This window comes from Sylvia atricapilla, chromosome 6, assembly GCF_009819655.1.
Source record: "Sylvia atricapilla isolate bSylAtr1 chromosome 6, bSylAtr1.pri, whole genome shotgun sequence".
Taxonomy (NCBI): domain Eukaryota; kingdom Metazoa; phylum Chordata; class Aves; order Passeriformes; family Sylviidae; genus Sylvia; species Sylvia atricapilla.
In genome coordinates this window covers 57159874-57183119 of record NC_089145.1, presented here as the reverse complement: position 1 = coordinate 57183119, position 23246 = coordinate 57159874, and the positions used below count along the sequence as shown (strand labels likewise).

At 55.4% G+C, this 23246-nt stretch overlaps 2 protein-coding genes and 1 long non-coding RNA gene across 4 annotated transcripts in view; 2 read left to right on the top strand and 1 right to left on the bottom strand.

Annotated features, from left to right (window-relative positions):
* The first annotated feature begins 14345 nt into the window (after positions 1-14345).
* On the top strand, positions 14346-17266 carry FOS (Fos proto-oncogene, AP-1 transcription factor subunit). 2 transcript variants are annotated; one of them, XM_066322045.1, is made up of 4 exons: positions 14346-14871; positions 15282-15527; positions 15636-15740; positions 15903-17266. In XM_066322045.1, exons 1-4 carry the CDS (start codon positions 14731-14733, stop codon positions 16479-16481), a joined length of 1071 nt encoding a protein of 356 aa, XP_066178142.1. In that variant the 5' UTR covers positions 14346-14730; the 3' UTR covers positions 16482-17266. The 2 variants fall into 2 exon arrangements, with proteins under 2 accessions (XP_066178142.1, XP_066178141.1); XM_066322044.1 differs by having other exon boundaries at positions 14362-14871; positions 15636-15743; positions 15864-17266.
* Positions 17267-18002: 736 nt separating this feature from the next.
* On the bottom strand, positions 18003-19675 carry LOC136363008 (uncharacterized). Its single transcript, XR_010743880.1, has 3 exons — positions 19616-19675; positions 18424-18568; positions 18003-18329 (listed from the first exon to the last, which is right to left on the bottom strand). It is a non-coding gene; the product is annotated as an uncharacterized lncRNA (long non-coding RNA).
* Positions 19676-19793: 118 nt separating this feature from the next.
* The window catches only part of JDP2 (Jun dimerization protein 2), a 55901-nt gene continuing 52448 nt past the window's right edge, over positions 19794-23246 (top strand). The window contains exon 1 of the mRNA XM_066322027.1: positions 19794-20103. The gene's annotated coding sequence lies outside the window, so the exon portion shown is untranslated. The remainder of the gene's footprint in view (positions 20104-23246) is intronic.

Below are 23246 nucleotides of genomic sequence, written 5' to 3'. Positions count from 1 at the left end.
GTGAGGGCAGGACTGAGTGAGGAGAGATCTCACCATGTGACACAGATATTCCTCCTCTCATCCAGCCACTTCACTCCTGTTGAGCTTTCACCTCCAGGAACTCATGGGGAAGATGAACAGACTTCATTTGTTCTGAGTGGTTTGGAGTCTGGTTTTTTTGAGCCCAGCATGAGGAACTGCTCCTGTGGCTGCCTCACTCACCTCTTGCCATGCTGCTATATATGTATGTATAGAGATCAGTGATTCTTGTCTCCAGGATCTGTCTGGGATCCGAGCCACCTCTCCAAAAGGAGATGTATTCAACACTGTCATATGACAGAGGTAGAGGGAGAAAGTGGCAGAGGTCCAGGAGATGCAGCATATGGGCACATGCTGCTCAGGATAGGAAAACGATTTTAAACCTTTTGTCCTTTGTTGTTGTTGTTGTTTTTCCATAAATAAGAAAAAACAATTTTCTCCAGGGCTCTGGTCAGATTCAGTGTTTGACATTATACTAACTTGCTCCCTTTCACAAGTCTTCAACCTGTCAGCTGAATAAGGATGGAGAACATCAGCCCCAGAATTCAGGATGGGACACCAAAGCATCCATAGACAGACATCAGGGAAAGTTGCCCCCAAAGTCACAGAGCAAAGCAATGTCACGGAATAACAGATTATGATTACCACATTCCTGTTTCCTCTCCTCTGTTCAGATTAGTAAACCAGGCAAAAAACATCAAAGTGAACACATCCAAAAGAGAAGTTAGACAACTTCATCTGTGTGTGCTTTGGACAATGACGCTATTACCTAGTAAAGAGGAGCTTTGAGCAATTGAGATTTCTCATGTCAGCAGGGAAAGTCTCGTAGACCTAATCTATGTGTCTATACAGGAGTGTGAGTGACTGTTTTCCTGCTTCTTTATAGGCATTTCTCCTGGCATTTTTTTTAAGGGTCTGAGTCTCCACACAGTGTTTTCTGAGTCAGCTTTTCACCTCCTTTCAGGACAGCACAGCCTATGGCTCTACCAGGTTGCAAAGTCAGCAGACAAGGGGAGCTGGCCAGTTCTGCAGGTCACCTCCCAGGGGACCGCAGCAGCTCTGGATTGCAGCCCACAGAAGCAAGTTTGCTAGAAAGCTCTGGCAGAAGTATTCCTATTCCAGTACTTCTCTGCTCGGGAGTTCGGTCTCGGACACAGTGAATCCAGAGCCTCGAGAGGAGCCCTGCTCCACCCACGGTGGTGTCCGTGCTGGAAAAGCGAGGCTCAGCGCAGCGCTGAAGCCCGGCTTGTGCGAGCACTGAGCCTGCGCTCCCAAAAGGCAGCGATGAGGCGTGAAGCCTTCGGCAGCCGTGCTCCCCCCTGCCGCCTCCTCTTCCACACATCCATCCCCTGCGGCCACACACCAGCCTTGCTGACAGATCTTACTTGAAAGCTCTGGCAGGCTGTGCCACTAATGGCAGAGCCCTGAGCCGGCTCCCTCCGTCTCCCTGGAGTCCCTGCGCAGACGTAGGTGCACGTCACGGCCTGCTCTAATTTTATCCGTGTTTGATGGAAGAGACGAACTGAGCAGCAGGGAGGCAGCTATTTTGGTTTTCTCCGTGGCGGTGGGTTATATAAAGCATCTCGCCATGACCCGCGTCGCTTGGGAGCTGCTTTGCTTTCAGCCGCTACAAACCAGAGGCTCGGCCGCTGGCTGCGGGCAGCCGAGAGCTCCCAGAGGCTGCGTGGGCCATGTGTGCCGTGTGTGTGTGCCGTGTGTGTGTGCCTGCGTCCGGAGAGTGTGTCAACGACGTTCAGGGGCCACCATCTACAGGGACAGACTGCCTGTTCCCCTTGCCGTGTGGCACACTCGGGGGTTTCACCCGTTCCAGAGGCAGCGCACCATACGTGCTCCCCCAGCGGCACAGTGGGCACAAGCGGGCAGCGGGTTATCCGCGGGGTGCGAGCTTTGGCAGAGCACTGCCGCTCTCATCTCACCCGGGCAAGAGGAGCGGCTCCATTAGGTGGCAGCAGCAGCAGCCACAGCAGGAGGAGGCTGCACTCCTGCGCGGGTGTGCAGGAGAGGCCCATGGGCCACAGAGGCGCCTGGCAGAGCCGGGCAAGCACTGGCACTGGGTGCTGGGCAGCTTGCTGCCGTTGGATGCAGGAGATGTGGAGGGCTCTTGCCCTGGCTCTTCCTGGTGTTCTGGAGTACCCCTGTCTGGCTGAGCCGCTGTGACACGCCAGGGGCCGCTCCCTGGGCTGACCTCCCGCACGTAAGGCGCTAGGCGGTGAGCAGCCGGCGGGGATCCTGTGCCTGCCGCCTGACCGCAGCGCCCAGCTCCGCGCAATGGCCATTTCCCAAGGACAGGGAGCGGAGGCATTACGCAGGGCTTCTCGCCCGTGTGGGCTGTGGCTCCTCCGCACCTGGCCCTCACGGTGGATTCGTCAGCAATGCTCCAGTGCTGGGTCCCAGGCTAGCGAGGCAGGGCAGCAAGCTTTGGGCTTGCCGGCTTGGGAACTTTTGGCAAGAGGCGGCATGACCGGGACTCCTTTCTGTGTCTGGCACAGGAAGAGTTTGCCAGGGTCTGGGTAAAGTGCTAGAGCCCTCTGCCTGGAGGGAGTTTTGGGGAATGCCTCTTGCTTTTGTTTCTTGTACAAGCAAGCAAATTTAATAGCACAAGCTAAAGTAATTAGGACGTGTCACGATGTTGATTGGCACCTCCCTGTTTCTCCAGTCTTTGGGTACTGCTTTCCCTGTGCTCAGCTCTCTTGCTGACTCATGTCAAAGCCGCCTTCTCCCTAATGACCAGGGGTCAGGCTAGGACCCAGCCTGCTCCGTGGCTCTCCTCGCTCCCACGCAGTTCCCGCTGGGCCTCCCGCCGTGGCACCGGCAGGACGCACCCACTTCCTAAAGAGTCACCTCCTGGGAACACCGCCGAGCCTCTGCGGTGGCCACGGCATCCGACTCCCTCCCCCTCCGGGCATGTGCCTGCCTGAATGCCCATACCTTCTGTCTGGCTGCTCCCGAGGAGGCACCGCTGGGCGAGGGATAACCCGCAGGACAAGGGGGCTGTGCTCCGTGTGCACCCACCACCCACCCACCCAACCTGCACCCGGCTGGGGTGGGGGAACTACATCCTTGGAGTGCTCCCAACAGGACCCGTATCTGTCTTCCTCATGCATCCCCCACTGGCGCCAGGAGCTCCAGCCCCCTCAGCACACCACCGCATCCCCTTTTACTGGCACAATCCCCGGGGAAAGCGGCGGGCGCAAAAGGCATGCCGGAGGAGGGCCGGGTGTGCGTGCAGGAGCGTGCATATGTGCACGTCAGGGAGAAGGAAGCGGGATTGCGAGTGCTGGAGGCGTTGTGAGCGCCAGGCACAGGCTGACAGGCAAGGCTGCCGCTCCCGTAGGAAGATAAACTGTTTCACAACAGTCACGATCGCAGTGAGTAGTTCACTCCAGAGTGCTCCTTCTTGCAAGGGAGGGAGAGGATAATCAGAGCCGAGAGGAGGAGTGTAGGATATGGAGGAGCATCCCAAAGATTATGCCAGTGTGTATGGAGAGCGAGTATTTGTGAGGAGAGTGCAGCAGCTCTGTAAGCCCCTACAGATGGGGTGTGGACACAGGAGAGGAGTAACGCTATCGCACAGTAATGCAGTAAGGCAGCCCCCTCCAGTACTGATGTGGAATGCTGCCCGGGGGCAAAGGTCACTAAACCTGCCAAAACTGGCACCAGAGCAAAAAAGAAATGCACGAAGAAACCAAAATACTTCAGGGAGAGAAAATGTTATAGACTTGGAATACACTGGAACGGGAGAGCAGCCAGCTAGCCTCCTCTCCGTTCTGCAGAGAAGTGCAAACATATTCAAATATTGTGTGAAAGGACAAGCCCTCCTGCAGGAGCTCAGCTCCAGCTCTCCTTTCCTAGTGCAGCAATTCAGTGGAGATGTGCCCCAGGCTTGTACTCAGAGACTCTGCTGATAACTGGAGCCCTGTTAGCTTGAAGTTGCCTCTGTGGCCATGTCTATGCTTTTTTGGTGCTGAGGCTGTTTGAAGTGGTGTAAGCAATACCAGCTCCACAGGGCTCGCTCAGATCCTCCCTGTTGTGCCAACGCAACGCTATACACAACTGCCTGGCAAACCAGATCCAGGAACTGTTCTGGCAGAGGAGACATCATCTCTTGTCTTTGTGGGGTTAGTCGTCTTCCAGCACAGCTCACTGCAGGGCTCCTGAGCAGCACCGTGCATCCTGCCTTGGCTCGGAAGGTGGCTGGCCTTGCCTCCCAGATTTGAATCAGCTGATACAGAGAGAGCTCGGTAGCTGCCAGCACCACACCCTGTGTCGTGCCAGCACAGGCAAGTCCCCATCCACTCAAGTTGCAGCTCTGCAGCAATGCAAGCCAAGCTGCCGTAGGCTGGCTTTTCCCACTCCTCCTGGCATGGGACCTAGCCTTCTCCATGCACTGGCTGACTCCTGACTCTGCTCTCAATCAGTCCACCACGATAGAATGGCAGAGGACAGATTGACAAAAGACAGCAAAGGGTTTTCTCTTGGGGTAGCATAAGAGGGCAACTCCCCACCCCACAGCTGAGAACTGGACCTCGCAAGGAGTTGGGAATGGGGTTCCCCAGTGGGGAGGGAACCCTGGCAGTTCAGCCCATGGCAAGCCTGAGCAGCAACTGGCCTGAGCTGACCTTCTGAAATAAAACCTGCTGAAACAAAGTGTTCTGTTTCCCTGCAGGTCAGCTCTCTGAACTGGCTTGTCATATGTCTACGTGCTCCTATGCCTAGTGTAAATAAATGAAATATGCGACTCAAGCAGGAGGGGACTAGGAGCACCACAGGGCTACATTTCCACTGCCCTCCCATCTCAGGTGTCCAGCTCCTTGCTCTTGTCCCACAGCATCCGTCAGCCAGGCCTGTGTGACACAGGGCAGGACAGATTTGGGATGGAGCAGCAGAGACAGGGTTGGGCAGATGCACTTCAGGGTGTTGAACTCTGCCCTCTGCTCTGCTTGTCGTTCCCTGTCCTCTGCCCCACTGCTCCCTCCCTTCCTGCAGGTGAGGTCCCATAGTAGACAGGGTGGCAACCCAGTGGCAGCCGTGGCTGGCAGGAAAGGGCACTGAAAATATCCAATTGACTGAGATGAGGCATGAGCAAAAGAGGAGGACACTGGGCTAATTGGTCTCTGTGGTTCCCTGCAGCCCAGGAGCTGTAAGTGCCTGTGCTAGCAGCGCTGTTGCCTGTGCCCTGGGATGGGATGGGGCCAGAAGGCAGACAGCCTGTTTTGGGACAAGAGGAGCAGCAAGAATAATTGCAGTAATTAGCGATATTTTTCCTTTCTCACGTAAACATCCTCTCACGTTAACAAACCTCCATGAAACATGGAGGAGAAGCCCTCGTACCATGGGCATCAGCTGCCTGGATGCATCAGGAGCACCCCCCGTGTGCCGGTGTCAGTAGCAGGCACTGCCCGGGGCAGAGGCTGTGGGACAGTACACCTCCTGATGGGACATCCCTCCAGCCCTGGCGGGTGACTTTGGACATGCTCTGCACTGCAGTTCCAAACCCCAGGCGTGCTCCCTGCTTTTTGACCACCTACCCGCACTTTCCCACAGGGCCAGCGGTCTCCGGGAGCGGGTGACCGGGTACCCGCGGAATGCGGGGAGCTGCCGTGACCGTGCGGAAAGCCTTTTCTCACGCCCGCCGATTACCTTCCCAAACACCGGCACTTCAGGCTTGCCCTTGAGAAACAAACACTAATTTCAGCCGCGCCCTTTCCTGCCCTGGGGCTGCAGGGCGAGGAGGGCGAGGGTATCCTCAATGAACGCCGTGTTCCCCACCGAGGGGTGTGGGACAGGAACCAGCCCTCATAAAATCGCCCGGATTGAACCTCCTGCCCTCAGCCTGCCAAACTAAACAGAGCTGATGTAAAGCAAATAGCAGTGACAACAGCCCGGCTGCTGGCGAGGGTTGGGCAAGCAGCTGGTTTCCAGTTTGCTGGCCTCAGCAGATGGCGGCGGCGGGAACAGTGGCTGGGAGTTCCCAGCCCGCAGGCACCCGGCTCAGCGGCCGGGGCGGCCCCGAGGTTCCCTCCTCTGCGTCTGCCAGCAGCGCCTGCGCAACCCCCGGTGCTAAAACAGCTTTTGGGATTTCAGGGAGCCGCCCAGCCGGTCCTGGCAGGGGGAAACCGGGGATGCCGGTGGGTGGGTCCCTCCGCCAGCCGCCCTTCTTCGGCGGGTGTTTCACCTAGAAAGGATCTGGCCTCCTCCACACGTTGTAAGGGAGGAAGCTGATGTCAGAGAGACGCCCGAAGGAATATCCAAAGGCCGGCTGCCGGGGAGCAAACGGTGCACCAGGAGCAGGGCTCTTTGGAGCAGTCCCTGCTGCTCTGGAATGCAGGGAGGAGCATTTGGCCCGTCTGGCCGCTGCTGGGCACCCCCGCTGCTGGTGACAGCAGCATGGATGGCTCTGTGTGGTCTGCTGGGCAATTTTGGCAGAGCAGGCTTTTCAGAGGATGAGGCTGGCAAAGGATGCTGAGGGATCAGGCCAGGCTTTAAGAGATGGACCAGAAAAGACTGCAACATCTGTGGCTCACTTGGTTTCTTTCCACTTGTTTCAAGGCTAGATTTCTGAGGTTTGCCGGACATCCACTTTACAGCCACACTCCACTCAGTAACCTGGATGAGGGGCACAGCAGACCTGTGACACATATGCTGGGGGTACTGAGCCAGCACCTGCAGCAGGGCAAGAGCTCATGTGCACTTCTCTCAGCGCACCGCCTGCATAGTGGCCTCTGTGTCCCATCCATCCATCCGTCCGTCCATCCATCCATCCATCCATCCATCCATCCATCCATCCATCCATCCCCCCATTTGACCCTCCCAGCTCCGTGCCCTGCCTGCAGCCGGGCTGTTCGCTCTGCCAGCCGGGCTCCTCAGTGCAGAGGGCTGCACCGCCGATCCCAGTTAAAAATAAACCTCTTTCTCAGCGGCATTATTTTTAACCGTGGGCCCATCTCCGTGCTCAGGTTACCAGCCCGCGCCCTCCCGGCGCACGGCGGGGGCGCGCCCGGCGGCCACAGGCGGCCCGTGGGGCTGCCGGCTGGAGGGAACCCACAGCCCGCGGGGAAGCCTGGGCTGCCCGGGCCCGGCCGGACCAAGGTGCCCCGCCGGCAGCCGCGTGGGCAGGCCGCCGGCGGGGAGGTCGGGGCCGCCGCAGGCCCCGCCCGCCCCGGGCCACCGCCTCCCAAACAAACAACAGCCGCTCCCGCTGCCGTGGCGACCGCGCCCCGCCCGCCGCCGTGGAGACGGGGCCCCGCCCCTCCCGCGCGGCTGACGCGCGCTCCGGCGGGGGGAGGCGGGAGGGGGAGGCCGTGACGTCGCCATCGCGTTTCCACGGGAACCACGCGCCGACGTCACGGGTTTGTGTGTTGTCAACGTCCCGCCGTCTCCAGGGCAACGTCAGGCGCCCGGCCCGGCCCCGGCAACAGCGCCGCGATTGGCTGGGAGCGCCGCGGGGCGGGGCCTGCGCGCGCCGGGAACGCCCCCCGCCCGGGCGAGCGGCGGCTGCGCCTGAGGGCGGGAACGGGCGGCGATGGCCCCGGGCCTGAGGGGCCCGGCGGGGACTAACAGGGCGGTCGGGGCTGAGGCCCAGCTGGAAATCGAGCCCCGTCCAGCCTCTCGCTCAACTCCCCTCTCTCCCTGCCGCCCCGGTGAAACGGGGAGGAGGTAAAAGTTGGGGAGGAGGTAAAACTTGTAGGTTGAGATGAGGAAAGTAATTGAAAACAAAGTTAAATTCAATTATAATGGTAAATAATAGTAATGAGAATAAAAGGGAAAGGAGATAAAACCTAACAAGTGGTGCACGATACAAATGCTCAGCACCTGCCACACCCCAGTACATGGCAGTGATTTGTGTCTCTCTGGGGTTGCCAGGTTGATAGCACAGCTTTTAACAGCATTTTGCTGTTTTTTCTGGATTCTGCACGTGTCTGGAAGTAAGGTGCAAATACACTGAGTGTGCCCACTGCCCTACGTACTCATACAATCCCACACACACTACCTGCCACTCGGGACCTGCAGGCTGTCAGGGTGGGGAGGTCTGGAAGCCTGGCTGGGATGCTGGCATCAGAAAGCACCCCAAAACTCCAGTGTCTAGTCCAGGTGCACCCTGGAGGGCTCCTGCTCAGCTGTGCTGCAGGGCAGGAGGGAGACAGTGGGCCCTGACAGGGTGGTGTGTGCTGGCTGGGCCCAAGTGCCCCGTTTCAGCTGCATGAGTCCAAACTCACAGCTCCATACTCCAGTTCCTCACCAAGCCATTCTCTCCAGGCTGTCTCCAGCTTCCTGGGAAATGCTAGGTTGGCCTGGAGAAGGCAGGAGGGAACCCCTGTTTAGAGGAACCAGGAATGGGGACCCCTCCAGGCTTACCTTACTGGGGCTCTGTGCTGAAGCTCAGGGCGCCTTTCTCTCCAGGCTAGTGCCTGCCCACATCAGCACTGGCACTCGGTGCCCAGGGAGACCAGCACCGTCAGGTGGTGTCTCACGTGGGTGAGAGGTGCCAGTTTTGCAGCTCACTGGGCTCTACTGGGATCCTAAAGCAAACTGAGACAAAGCAAGTTAACCTGACTCCACTGGCTTGGCAGCTGTGGCCCTGGCAGCCAGGCTCCTGGGAGGGAAGTACAGAGGACATGTCCTCCATGTGCAGTCACCAAGTCAAACGGTCCCAAACTGGACTGCTGTACCTCTTCTGTGGGAGGTCCTTGAGTTTCCAGGCCTAGACTCTCTGATGTTTGTGTCACACGTTTATTGTCTACATGTTTAATGCACGACCTTGATGAGGAAGAAAATGGACAATCTCTTCAGAGGCTGGTATGAGCCTGGATGATGGCAAGAGCTTTTCTTGGCTTGGGATGAGCTGTGAGCAGGAGACTCTCCCCAGACCCTGTTCGCTGTGCAGAGGTGGAGGAGAGCACACAGATGATCTGTAAATGTCCTACTCCCATGTCTCTCACACAGGCATATGCTTAACTCTGGTTGCACAGATACGTAGGAATGAGTTAACACAAAAGATGTTTCCTCTTCCAGCAGCTACCCGCTGCCAAACCAAATTGCTTGGCAGAGCTGGATGCATGGGGAGGATCAAAGCCTCGGGGCTGGGCTGGCAGTGCTCTGCACTGTTTACATGTTTACGTATTCATGGCACTGTTCACCCCAGACAATTTAATAATATTGAATTCTGTATTTGTTACATTTCTTAAATACCATCTAAGGAACCTCAGCTTCCTGGGGTATTCCCAATGTTTGTTCCTAGGGCCTCTCACCATGCAGCCAACTCACCATGTTGCCATGTTTTATTATTTATTCTCTTTCTTCGTTACTGGGGTCTCTATTCCTGCAGTGGCAGCATCTTTGCACTGAGCTGACTGCTCCCTTTGTCTTTGCCTTGAGTGCAGCCCGGCTGTCCAGCCAGAGGTACGTCTCAGCTGGAGAAGAGTGCAAAACACATTGCTTTCAAGTCTTGGCATTTCCTTTCAGCAGCAGCAACGGATGGTGACTTGTCCGTGGGCCAGGGCGGGCTGAGTCTCTGTGAGTCCCTGTGACAGCCCCATCACTACAAGGGTCGAGGACTCAAAAAGGGAGACTGTCCTGCAGGACAGCCAGCCCACCTGGCATGCTGATGTCTGGCATTGAATGGTGCAGGAGAAAGGTGACCTGGGCCATCTCCAGTGAAACAGGGTTGTTTCTCCAGGCAGTTACAAAGGCTCAGAGTGTCCTTCTTCCTCCCAGACTATCCTTTGCAATCTTTTGTTTGTCCTGAGTCTCCTTGAGCTTTTCTTTCCCTAGAGCACTTCCCAATCACAACAATTAGAAGGTTTCTTTTTTGTCCCGTGCTAAACAATCTTCAACATCCTGTCCCTTCACTTCAGCTGCTTTGTTTTCCATCTGTAACAAAAATCTCCTTAGCTAAGTACAGTGGCATTTTCCTTCTTCTTCTCAGCACTTCCTCCTTTGCTACCTTTGACCCATTTTACTCAAGAGGCACTGCACCAAGAGAGTAGCAGGACCCCTTTACCCAGCCCCCAGCAGAAGCATCAGTATCACTGCCCAGCCACACAGGAAAGAGGTAGCTTGTGCAATGTGACCATCCAGCTCCCAGCTCCAGAAAGCTCTTGGACACAACAGGAAGCCCAGGCTTTCTCTTGATTGTGTGGGTTTTTATTGCTGGCATCTCATGGGGTTCCATCAAGGAAATAAATCACAGCTATGCTTGCCTTGTTTGGATCTTGTCTGATAATCAGAAAAGTCCTGCATCATCCTGTCTGTCACTGGGTTTGAACATGCTGCCTTTACTGAGCACATTTTCCTTTCCTCTCTGCTGATCAGTGCCCTGGGACTATAACTGTGAGCATGCACAACGTCCTGGGATGGGCTTATGGTGCTGGAGCTGGCGGGAGATAAGAGGCTGGTTTGGCCATGGCGTTCCAGCTTTGTCACAATGCCATGGCACACACGGCACATTGGTGGCAGCAGCAGCAGGAGTTTTGGAGTTTTATCTGGAGAACTTTGCGCTGGAATTACTCTGGGTTATGAACCCTGTCTAGTGGAGTATGGCTGACAGCCTGGCCTTGGGGCAACAGGGTGCTGAGGAAGTGCTTCAATGAGTGAAGCTCTTTTACACCTGCTGGCTATGAGCAGTGTGTGGGTTCCTCAGTGTGTGCAGCAAGGTCCAGCTCTGCCTGGCGAGTTAGTATCCAGCATGGTGCAGGTAAAAAGGGATGAGAGTAAGTGGGATGGCTTAACAGCATCCTCTGCAGTAATTGGTGGCCCAAGGCCCACGGCTGTGCGACCATGAGATGCCAGGATGTCTCTGCTTGTGGTGTTTGTTCTTTAGGATGTCCCTGTCACACACCCAGCTGCTGTGATTATTAATTACTATTTATACTTTGCTTTGGGTATGCACTGAACCTTTAAGACCAACAGAGGTGGGAACCCTGGCCTCTCTGGAGGCTCCAGGCTAGGTGGGAGGGTGGCAGGTGTGGTGTGTCTTGGGGAGAGTTCAGGCCACTCAGATAACATGCTATGAGCCCTTCTTCCACCCTTTGCTCCCCAGCCACATTGACAGAGGGGGCAGGCTCCCACCACTGGTATCTCAACCCCCTTTTCTGCTTTTCCATCCTGTTTTCTTCTGAGCCCTGCAGCCTCTGCCTGGCTTTACAAGCCTCTCTGAGGCCAAGGGGAGGGATTGGATCCCTTGTGCCATGCTGGGAGCGAATGCACTGGGGGACACCAGGGGCAATGAGTGCACAGGTGTGTGCATGGAGAATTTCACTTATGCCCCTGGATCCTGCCCATAAAGTCTGTACCACAACAGGCCCTCAGCTAATTGTGCAGGTCCTCTGATAGTATGGGCAGGATAGTGATGACATCACTTGGCCAGGCATTGATGACTTCTCAGTGCAGAGGAGCTATTTCTTTGTGTCCACAGCAGTGCCCCTTGCATGACAGCTTTGCTGCTGAACTCTGGCTGTCTGGTCTCCTTCCCAATGACCCCAACAGTCTCTGGTTAGCTGCAGGCAGATGTCCATCATGTTGTGTGTCTAGAGAGGGAACATGGAACCATGCTACAGTCAGCACTGCTGACAGAGAGTGGGTTGAGACAGTCATGAAACTACCAAAGGGCCATGTTGCTGAACTTTCCCCTGCTGCATGGCCAAATTTAGCCATCTCTTGCCCCTGAAGGGAGTTTTGGCTGGGCAGTTGCACTGGACCACATGCCTCAAGTGCTTTTCTGCTGTGGTTTTCCAAGGCTAGCCTGAGTTGCAAGCTCAGATGAAGGAGGGGTGTGATAGTAGGGCCAAGTTCCAGTTCTGCACTCTGAGGCTTAGGAGCTCACTGTTCTATTGTAAGCCTCAGAGCTGAAGGCTTTCCCATCTCCCTGCTTGACAGGAGAAAAAGTGGAGGCCAGGAAGGTGGAGAGGTTCTGCTGGTAAGCAGGACAAGATCCTCATTGGATAGATGCTGTCCTTCTGCCCTGCTGGCACCATTGTGATGCCCAAGAAGTGCAGTGGGCATGGCCTATTCTGTTTCGCCAGGCATTTGGGAAGAGCCATCTCCCTGCTGGTGATGGTCAGCAGCCACCTCCTCCTCACCAGCACAGGACCCAGAGGTGCAGTGGGCTTGTCTGAAGCAAGGGAAAAGTCCCTTGAGGGGCGTGTCCCTGCAGATGAGACCCAGCCAAGCACTGCCAGAACCTGGCAAAACCCTGCTGGTCCTGGTTGTACAGCTTTAATAATGTTGTAGTGTTTGCTCAACTCATGGTCCACTCCACAGATCACACTGATTTGTGAGGGTCTAATGCCTCTTCCCATTCCCAGCTTGCAAGGGAGGTGAGGAACCTCCATCAGCTTGGCATGCTGGTGAGGGCAACCCTTTCACCCAGGCAGGAGGATTCATGCTTTGACTCTGTTTTGTCCCTGCGGTACCGCCTGCTTCCTTTTTCTGTTCTCACACTTACTGCGGTAAAACGTGTGCACCCTGTGTTTGGAGCAAACAACAAACCCACGTCATGTGTTTTCGCTTTCTCTGTTTCGTTACCTTCACGTGTTAGAAATCTGCAGTATCCGTGCACTTTCCGACTGGTACAAACAGATCATGCTTGGTCACCAGTGGAGATGGCAACAGATGGTTTGCATGGGCACCACAAAAATATTCTGGGGTTTGGTGAAAGTGGATTCCCTCCCTGATTTCCAGACACTTCTTTTGGGGAAGGCAGTTTGGCTAGAGGAACCCTGGGGCAGTTTCTGGACAGCAGGGCTAAACAGTGTTTTTCTGAAATGTGCCTGGCAAATGTCTGAGACTGGAAACTGTGTCAGAGGCTCTTGCCCATGCTGGGCACCAATGTGTCGACCTAGGCCCTGCTGGGGATGTGGCTGCAGAGGTTTGGCCTGTTTCTCACAGCTGGCAGGGATGGCAGGGTCGTGGCTTTGCTAATTTGCTGGCACATCCCTCCTCTGGGCAGTGCTGACGGCCCCCTCACCTGCAGCCTGAGGCTGCTGAAGAGACCATGCTTGCCCCACTATTTCAGTAGCTGGCAAGAGAGGAAAGCTGGCCAGGGCAAAGAACCCTCGGGAGCACAGGAATCTGGGGTGACTGATGCCGGTCCCGAGACGGACTGGCCCACGGGCCAGCACTGAGCTGATGAGAGCAGCAGGGGCCCCCGCAGGTCCTTTCCCAGGGAGCGGTATGGGCCGTGAGCTGCGGCAGTCCTTGGCTGTCCCCTCTGCTCTGACGGGCAGTTCAGAAATAGCAGCTGGCCCAGTTCTCCCGCCCCCGTGGCCCAGATCTCTAAGAACGGAGGTTGCTCGCGCAGCAACAGCAACAGCAGCAGCATCAAGCGCTGCATTTAGCCCATGAGCTCAAACAGAGGGAGAGGCTGCCAGCAGGATCCCAGCCTGGCTGGGTGACGCTCCTGCCTGGAGACTGCGCTGCAGGCTCTGTTTGTTGCTGTAAACACGCTCCCTGCTGCAGCTTCCCTGTTACTATCTATAGCCGCGATCTCTTGGCTCCCGTGCAAGGCGAGTCTGCGGTCTGGCTCCCACCTTAGCCTGACCTGAGCCAGGGCTGCCTGACATCCCCGTCGTGGGTGGGTGTCTCCGTGCTCCGCTGCAACAAGGATCAAAACAAAACCCAAACTGGAGGAAAGGACGAGCCTCGCCCCTCTCTCTCCTAGTCGGTGGTTTCCCGGTGGCCTCTTGCCCATGCTTTTGGCGGCTATCCCAGCCCCCCCCGAGCGCAGTTCCCAAGCTCTCCCAACCTTCCCGAGGGGCTGCGGCCCCCAGGCTTCCCTGCAGGGCTTCCCACCGCCCTGTGCCATTACCCTCACTCTCGACAATTACACATGTGCATAACAGACAAGTCAATAGTGATACATGAGCGTAACGCGCTCCTCGCAGCAGGGAGGGGCGTAAGTTAAGCTTTCCGTGCCCTGTGCCTAGCTACGGGCAGACCCCGCTCGGTGCTGGAGAAAGGGCTTGACTTGCACCCCTGGCCGGCCGGGCCCCTTCTTCTCCGCCTGCCTTGGGGCACCTTGCTGGGCGGCAGTGCCGTGCCGAGGGGCGGGGGTCCCCTGCGGCGGGACGGCAGCCCCCAGGGCAGTGTCGGTGCCCCAGGGGCCTCGCAGGGTCCCGCCAGGCGGGGGGAGGGGCCGTCGCGTCCCGAACCGTCCCGTCCCGCGCGCCGCCCGCCCGCCCGCCGCACTTGGCTGCAGCCTGGAGCGCTTCCCGTCAGTCACGCCCCCTCGCACAGGATGTATCCCATATAAGGATATCTGCGTCAGTGGGTTCCCGAGCCCGGCCGTACCACTCCGCGCGGGGGGGAACCTCCGCGGCCGCTTCCTCCTGCTCTGCCCTGGGAACCCCCGGCCCCTGCGGCCGGCCCCCCCGCCATGCCGTGGCACCTTTCCGGGCCGGACGGTGGCAGACGGCGCGCGGGGCGGCCCCGGAGAGGCGCGGGGCGGGCTCGGGGCGGGCGGCCCCCCCCGCGGGCGCGGGTGGCGCGTCCCCGTGACGTCGGCGGGAGGGTATAAAAGGGAGGCACGGCGCGGTACTCCAGCAGCTCAGGCAGCCCCGGCGGTGGAGCGGATAGACGCGCGGCGCGGACCGGGCACAGGGACGCACGCAGCCGACCCCTCCTCGCTTCATCCCCAAGGACGCTTCGCTACCGTCGCATCACCTCTCACCTCCGGCTTGCACGCACCGAGCCGACATGATGTACCAGGGCTTCGCCGGAGAGTACGAGGCGCCGTCCTCTCGCTGCAGCAGCGCTTCCCCGGCCGGGGATAGCCTCACCTATTACCCCTCCCCGGCGGACTCGTTCTCTAGCATGGGCTCGCCTGTCAACCCGCAGGTGAGTCGCCGAGCGTGCCGGCTGCGCTCTTGGCCGGGGCAGGAGCACTCGGGAGGGGAGGGGACGGGACGGGACGGGAGCGGGTGGCGCGGGGCTGGCCGTGTCCGCGGAGGAGGTCAGGCCGGGCACTGGCATGGGGAGCGGCCCCGGTGCCGAGGCGTGGCGGTCGGGGGGTGCCGTAGTCCGGGCCGCGCTCTGCGACGGGTGTGTAAAGCGGCTTCATTGATAAAACGCGAGTTCATTGAGGAGACTCCGGAGCAGCGTCTGCGTCAGCGCGGACGTCAGAGATATTTATAACAGGCCGCTCTCGTGTGGAGCCGGCGCTGGCAGCGCGGCGCCGCGGCCCCGGGGACGGCGGGGAGCGGCCCGGGCGCTCCGCTGACGGCAGCCCCCCTTCCTCTGACCTACAGGACTTCTGCACCGACCTGGCCGCCTCCAGCGCCAGCTTCGTGCCTACGGTGACGGCCATCTCCACCAGCCCCGACCTGCAGTGGCTGGTGCAGCCTACTCTCATCTCTTCGGTGGCCCCCTCCCAGAGCCGCGGGCACCCCTACGGCGTCTCGGCGCCCGCCCCCACCACCTACTCCCGTCCCGCAGTGCTGAAGGCGCCGGGCGGCCGCGGACAGAGCATCGGCCGGCGGGGCAAAGTCGAACAGGTGAGAGTGCGGACTGGAGTTGTTGGGGGGACGGGCCGCCAGCCGGTTGCCCTGGCCGGGGGAGAACCGGGCTGGCAGCGGGACTGAGCGGCCTCTTTCTGCCCGCAGCTGTCCCCGGAGGAGGAGGAAAAGAGAAGGATCCGCCGGGAACGGAACAAGATGGCAGCGGCCAAGTGCCGCAACCGGCGGCGGGAGCTCACCGACACGCTGCAGGCGGTAAGTGCTGCCTGGGAGGTGGCGGGGGAAGAGGGAGTACTCGGGGCGGGGATGACAGGAGGAAGGGGACTCCAGCTGGGAGTGATGCCGGCCCTGGCTGACAGCCCGCTCTCTCTGCAGGAGACCGACCAGCTGGAGGAGGAAAAGTCCGCGCTGCAGGCGGAGATTGCTAACCTGCTGAAGGAGAAGGAGAAGCTGGAGTTTATCCTGGCGGCCCACCGGCCCGCCTGCAAGATGCCCGAGGAGTTGTGCTTCTCCGAGGAGCTGGCAGCTGCCAGTGCTGCTACGGCGCTGGACCTGGGCACCCCCAGCCCCCCCATGACCGAAGAGGCTGCCTTTGCTCTGCCGCTGATGCCTGAAGCGCCGCCCGCCGTGCCGCCCAAGGAGACCAGCAGCAGCGGGCTGGAGCTCAAGGCCGAGCCCTTCGACGAGCTGCTCTTCTCCACGGGGCCGCGGGAGGCCTCCCGCTCTGTGCCCGACATGGACCTGCCTGGGGCCTCCTCCTTCTACCCGTCGGACTGGGAGTCGCTGACTGCCGGGACCAGCGGTGAGCTGGAGCCCCTCTGCACCCCTGTGGTGACCTGCACCCCGTGTCCCAGCACCTACACCTCCACCTTCGTCTTCACCTACCCCGAGGCAGACGCCTTCCCCAGCTGCGCTGCCGCGCACCGGAAGGGCAGCAGCAGCAATGAGCCCTCGTCTGACTCCCTCAGCTCCCCCACCCTCCTGGCCTTGTGAAGGGCTCCAGCATTGACTGACCTGCTGGGCCCCCGCCCCTGCCCACGCACCCCCACGGACTTGCAGCTGTGCCCCATGGGGCTCCCCAGGCTTGGGGAGGGCCCTGCCACCGCCACCCCCTGTCTGGCCTGGTGCCCCGGGGCCTGGCAGAGCGTCATGCACCGAGGTCTCTTTACCTCTTCCAGAGATGTAGCAAATCGCATGGAGTTTGTCTTGTCCCCAGTGGCCCATCCATGAGAGCTGGTAGTCTGTAGCATGTCCCACATGGCTGGGTAGGTGACTCCCTCCCCTCCTTAGTATCACTAGCATTAACTAATTAATCTCTTGGTTTTAAATGATTGGAATTTAACCTGGTGCTGGGTATCTCCAACTCGTATCTAGTGCAGCTGATTAACAATAACTACTGTGTTCCTGGCAATATCGTGTTCTGATGACTTAGCAACGACCCATCTTACGTGGGGGGAAAGAGACTCTATTTTATTTTATAGTAGGTAGATAAATAGCTATATCCATGTACTGTAGTTCTACATTGATGTTCATTGTAACTTTACTGATCATGCATTGTTGAGGTGGTCTGAATGTTCTGACATAAGTTTTCCATGAAAACGTTTTTATTGTGTTTTTAATTTATTTATTAAGATGGATTCTCAGATATTTATATTTTTATTTTATTTTTTTCTACCTTGAGGTCTTTTTTGACATGTGGAAAGTGAATTTGGATGAAACTTAAGCATTGTTTGCTTATTATTGTTCAGAGACATTGTCAATAAAAGCATTTAAGTTGACTGCTGGAGCTGTCCTTGTGTTACCTTTTGCACTTGCTTCTCTGCGACCTCAAAGGGGTTCCCTGGCCTCTAATTTTGTCTGGGCTTTATAAACTGCAAGACAACTGCAATCTGCCTGAGGCTTAGGGTGCATCAGGGTGGGAATGCCATTTAGGCCAGGCCTGTCCTTTTCCTGGTGCTAGTCAGGGCTGGTGTGGTTACACCCATCCCGGTAGGCAGCAGGGTCACTCCCTGAGGCAGCTGATCTGTCTGGGTCTTGTCCCTTTCTGTGCCTCTGTGTGTCACCTGCCACGGCCTTTCACCAGCTTCCTGGAAGCCTTGCTGGAAAGGTGGTGAAAGGGCACCTCTAGTCTGGGGCCCACATAATCATTTCCACCTACCCAGCAGCCCAACTTCCCTTCTCCGTGGCTCTGGGTGTCCCTCAATGTGGTCTGGTTCCTCTAGGAGCACCTATCTTCTTTGGACATGAGGAGAGGAGAAAGCCCAAACTGAGGAGTGCATGAGCCTGAGTGGTATAAGGCAAACCACTGGCTCTTCAGTTTCTATTAATGCCAGCCCAGTCCTTGAATGAATGAGTTACAGCAAATGGCACACACATTCTAGGAATGTGCTGCCGCCTTGGGGTCTCTAAAAATGTGGTCTCTCCTGCTGAGTTGTTGAGAGGGGCTGCTACCCTCTGTCCTCCCTGCTGCTTGTACAGTGATGTGTGCTCTGCTGCCAGGACAGCCACTGGCTACACATGAAAGGTCCCCTGAGAGTGGCAAGACCTTCCTGACAGCCTCCAGCTCTGTCACTCCCATTTGAGAACTCCTTTCTTAAGGTGAAAGCAAAGATGCCACCTGTGCTGGCATGTCTGTTGAGCCAAAGGCCATCTTGACACCATGGTCTCAGGGAATCTCTGTAGGCTGGCATTCAGGGTTGGGTTTCTGTAAGTCTCCATTTCCTGGTCACTGCAGCAGGCTCTGATTTTTCCCCACCCCTTCCCTACTCAGAACGCACACAGGATCTATCTCATCTCAGTAGTGAGTATTGCAGCTCCATGACTTGCTCAACAAGGTCTGTCCTGTTTAAAAGCAAATATTACATGTACAGTTTCCCATCTTTCAACATTAATCTGTAGGCAGAGTTGACAAGGGATGAAGACTAATCCCACTTACTACTGAGAAGCAGCTACTTTCACGTTGCCACTTGAAGTTTACACAGGTAACACCCAGGTTCAGCAAATGCACAGTAGCACCGTGAAGGAGTCATGTAGGTGGTAGGTGATGATACAAGAGAGTCAGACTTATGGGACAGGTAACCCTGTGAAGTCAGTAAATCTGGAATCATGATGTGCTGTCTTGCTGAAAGACCACCAGGTTCAGAGCTTAACAATTCAGGTCTCTGGGAGCCCATGCAAGCAGCTGAAACCACCAGACATTCAGGAGAGGCAGAAAGAAACAGGGGTCCTTGAAGTCAAAAAATACCACACAGTTCCCTCAAAGAAAGTAGAATGATCCTTGGCCCCATCGTGTCTCATGATCACTGGACAGACTAAAGCAAAATCTAGAGCTATATTCAGAGAGACAGCAGTCCTGCAGCCTAAGCAAGGCTTCTCTTTTTAACGGAAGTGATAGCAAGTGCCAAGTCTAAGTGTCAGCTTTTGCATCTGTTACGCAAAGATGTCAAATTCAGGGGTGGCACTATATGAGACACGTTGTGTTTAACCCCAGGCTCCAGCCTTACTCCCTGCCTTCAACCACAAAGAACCCAGAATTCAGGATGTGCTTAATAAAATCGATGCTGTGTTATGAACGTGATTTATCTGCTTCCTAGCATTTGAGAATTATGCAGTGAAGTTGCACTTAAAGCGGGGAAATCCTGCCGCTATCTTCAGCTGAGGAATAGTGCAGCAATCTCTGCCTGCAATGTGTTTGTTACAAGCACGTGCTTCAATTACAAGCTGTATCTGATCCATCACACAGATACAGCGCAAAGCTTTGTGAAACACAACAATGGAACGAGATAAGACACGTAGGGAACGCTCGTGTTATTTCTGATGCCTCCTGCGCTCCTCATCCCTCTGAGGGCAGCAGCGCGATTCATTCTTAGAGATGCAACTGCAACACCACGCGAGACACGGTGGGACTGTTGTTACGAATTACAGAAAGCAGAGGCGTGAAACAACGTGAAGATCCTGAAACGCGTTTATGGCAGGTTAGAGGAGGGCTGCCCAGCACGGCGGCACCCCGCTACGGGAGGGTGTCACGGATCTCGGTGCCGACAGCAGTCGCGGTCCCCACACTCCTGTGCACACCCCCGCCACCCCCTGGTGCCCGCGGGCGGCGGCGGGGCGGCCGCTGCCGGTACCTGCGATCGGCGGCGGCTCCGGCCCGGGCGCGGCCCCGCGGGCCCCTCACGGCGGCGGGCACAGCGCGCGGCCCCGCCCCCTCCGCGCCGCGCCTGCGCGTCCCCGTGTTTACTGTTTGGTTGCCGGGGCGCCGCGCGCGGGCGCGCCGGGGACGTGACGTGACGTCGCGCTGCCCGCGGGGACGCCGCGAGCCAGCGCCGTGACGCGCGCGCTTCCGGCCCTGCCCATATATGGCAAAGGCGGCGGCGCCGCGCTGCCCGGGCGGCGGGAGGGAGCCGGAAGGCGGGACGGGCGCCGGGACGGGCACCGGGACGGGCACCCGCCTTCCGTGCCCGGGCCCCGCGGCCGGGGGCATCGCTCCCTGCCTCGCCCCACCTCGCTCCTCGCAGGCGGTGCCCCGCGGCGCGCTGACAGCCTGGTCTCCGTTCCGCCTCCACCGGCCTTTGCGCGGCGAGGTGTCGGGAGAAGGAACGGGGGTTTCACGCAGGTGGGTGTTGAGTGCCACACGTAACGGTTTGCAGCTCTCGCTGGCCCTGAGCAGGCTCCATCCCTCCGCCTGGAAATCTCCACAGCCAGCTGCGAGCCGGAAGAATTGATCCGTGATGGGGGGAAAACAAAACAAACCGCCTTAACCACCCCCCTCCCATAATGAACAACTGGCTTTTATCTCCAGTACGTGGAAGAAATAATCACCCACCTTTAAAAAAAATTAAAAATACTGCATTTGCCGCACAAGAGCTGCCCTGTGAACGTGGCTGCACCGTACCGAGTGACCGGGCACCTACACCCTCGAACACTCGCTGTGCCAGCTCTGGTGCCCTTTGTCTTTTTGTTATTTTTTTGTTACTATTTTCTTTAAAAAAAATCTGACGCTACTGCCTTCTGTCAAAATAGAACAGGAAGCCTGCCAAAGATGTTATCAGAGCCAGTGGACAATCAAAAAAAAAAAATGGTTATTCAGAGGAGATAAGGTTCTGGAGAAGATTTAAGTTAGTATTTTATTTTTCTCTGTGCTCGCTGTAGAGGATCTTAGGGATATTCCTGTACTTACACTTGATTTGGTGAAATATTTATCAGAGGATATGTTTCAAACTAAAGGTCTGTAGAAAAGGCGGTGTAACAAATGGCTAAAATAAAAAACCGTTGAACAGTTCATCCAAGAGTTCTAAGAGAAGTCAAGATTTAAAAAGCTGAGCTGCTTACTACTGGTTTTTGATAACAGAGAATGGAAAGATAGTTAATATGCAAATTTTAAAAATCAACCCAGCCTGAAAAGTTCCGTAGAGCTGCTGAGCAATGAGCCTGTTCTCTGTACCAGCCAAGTTAGTGAAAATTTTAAAGAGGTGAACTAGTGGGTGCAGGGAGAAAATGGGGACCCATGAGAGCTGGCAGAGCCTTTCTACTGAGAACTCCTGGCCTCAGACACTGTTTGGAGTCCTGTGAGGAGTCAGCAAAGCATGTGGACAAGAGACATTCAGCTGATATTTTCTACTTGGGTTTCTAAAAAATAGTCCACAAAATCTATGAGCAAAATCTTTGGAAGGAACTGTATAATAAGAGAGGTTTTCATGCGGATAGATGACACTGCATTAAAGATGGGTCTCTGTAAAATGGAGCAAAACTATTTCTCGGTAGAATGAGTCAATATGCAAAGTTCCACAAGGATGTGAATTCCAGAGCCTGTGGACTGTGAGAGCAAATGTAGTAAAATGTCACAATACCAAGTGAGTGGGTGGTACAATTTGATGTATATACATTTTAGGTGTTTTAAATGGGAGATAAACAATCCATTTCAATCATACAGAAACAGCCTAGAAGCTGAATTATCACTTGGGAACAAGCTCTTGGCATAATAATAGTTCTGTGAAAACCTCAGTTCAAGGCTTGGTAAATGAGCAAATCTAGTGTTAGGAGATAAGGAGTAAGAGCAAGAGAATAAAAGCAGAGAGTGTCATTATGGATGGGATAAATCCATGGTGTGCCAGTGCTTTGAATGTTGTGTACAGTTCTGATCTTTAGAAGGACAGAGAGCACCATAAGAGGTTCAGACAAGTAGATAAATGTTAGGAAGTGTGGGGCAGCTTCTAGGTCAGAAGCAGGTGAGTTAACTAGGACTCTTCAGCTTCACAGGCACAAGTTAGGGGAAGTTTCTTTCAGTGTAAGAATGAGTAAGAATGATCTACAACAAGCAAAACTTGGGGAAACGTGGAATAAAACTGGACTTGACAGGGTTGCTCATTCTATGTTGTGGCTACTTGTAGAAAACATTTTTGCCTAATTTTGTGGATGCTACAAGGGTCTGGTGGGGTTTTTTGGTTTGGTTTTTTGTTTTGTTTTGTTTTGCTTGAGATGAAAAGTCCAGAAAATGAACACAAATAAAACTAGTGAGAGCTATTAAATATCCAAATATCCCCTTTGGTTGTGCCAGGTCCTGATTTTGAAATTTCTGGGCCCTTAGGGAATACAGTGATGAGGCAGCACAACACACTGACCATTTACTCTGTCCTTACTGCTTTACTGCTTTCTTCAAGTGCTTGCTACCAGGTAGTGTCAGAAGGCTGGCTGACAACAGAGAGGGGAAAAAGCTGTTCTTGATTTCATCAAATATGACTATTTCTTTGTGAGTTTGTAGGGATTTAGCTGAACTTTCACTCTTTCCTGTGCTTCCGTATTGTAATGGTGTTTGGAATTTGTTTAAATTACCAGAAGATGTGATCTCATATGTCCGTGCACCTTATCTGTTCAGATCTTTTGCTGATAAGGTTGTTCTTTGGAGCTGCATCCGGTGGCCTTTGCAGGCAGAGGTAGGCTGGTGACCCAGTGAGGTGCTGAAGTGAAACCAACAACGCCCATTCTTCTCATTTGGAAACAGCGGATGTTCACAAGGGACCTGGATATTTTATCAACAGGATATCATGGGAAAACAAAAGAAGGCTGTAACTAGCATGTGGACAATGTATCTTTATTATTTCCAATTAAGGAGCTATTGTTCTGTGGTGTGGTGTGCTGTCCCCTGCCATCCCCCTGGCATCTTTAGTCTGCACAACAGATTTTCAGCTCTCCTTCACCAATTAGATTTGAGCTCTGTTTTTGTACAAATGTTTTGTAGCGTGGTCTGCTGGCTGTGGACAACCAGCTGCAACATTAAAGGAGTAATTTTAATTCTGATTGCATCGCGTCTTCCACTTGGTAAGGATTGAGTGCTTTTTAAATAGCCTATCTTGAATCTTCTCGTGCTCAGGAAGAAGGGAAGAGAAACCAACTCATAATACAGTGTTTATCTGGTTTTGTTTGCAAAATTAAATAGTTCCCCTGAATAGGTAATAGTATTTCAAAGGCCATAAAATACAGTAGCAGTGTTAGTTTTAAAGCATATCACCTGAAAGGTGCATGGAATTCAGATATTGCAAGGGTATTTAGGTTTTTAAATAATACATTAGTTTGACACTGCTTTGAAGTATATTGGTGCTTTAGCATGAGAGTGATGAAATTCCTGTTATGAAGCATTTGAATTCTATTTGTAGGAAAAATAACAGTTGCCAGTAGCATACGGTAGAGGAGGACAACTCTGTTACAGCATTCAGGCATGTGGTATGGCAGTATTACAATTATAATAGTAATGTAACCTAA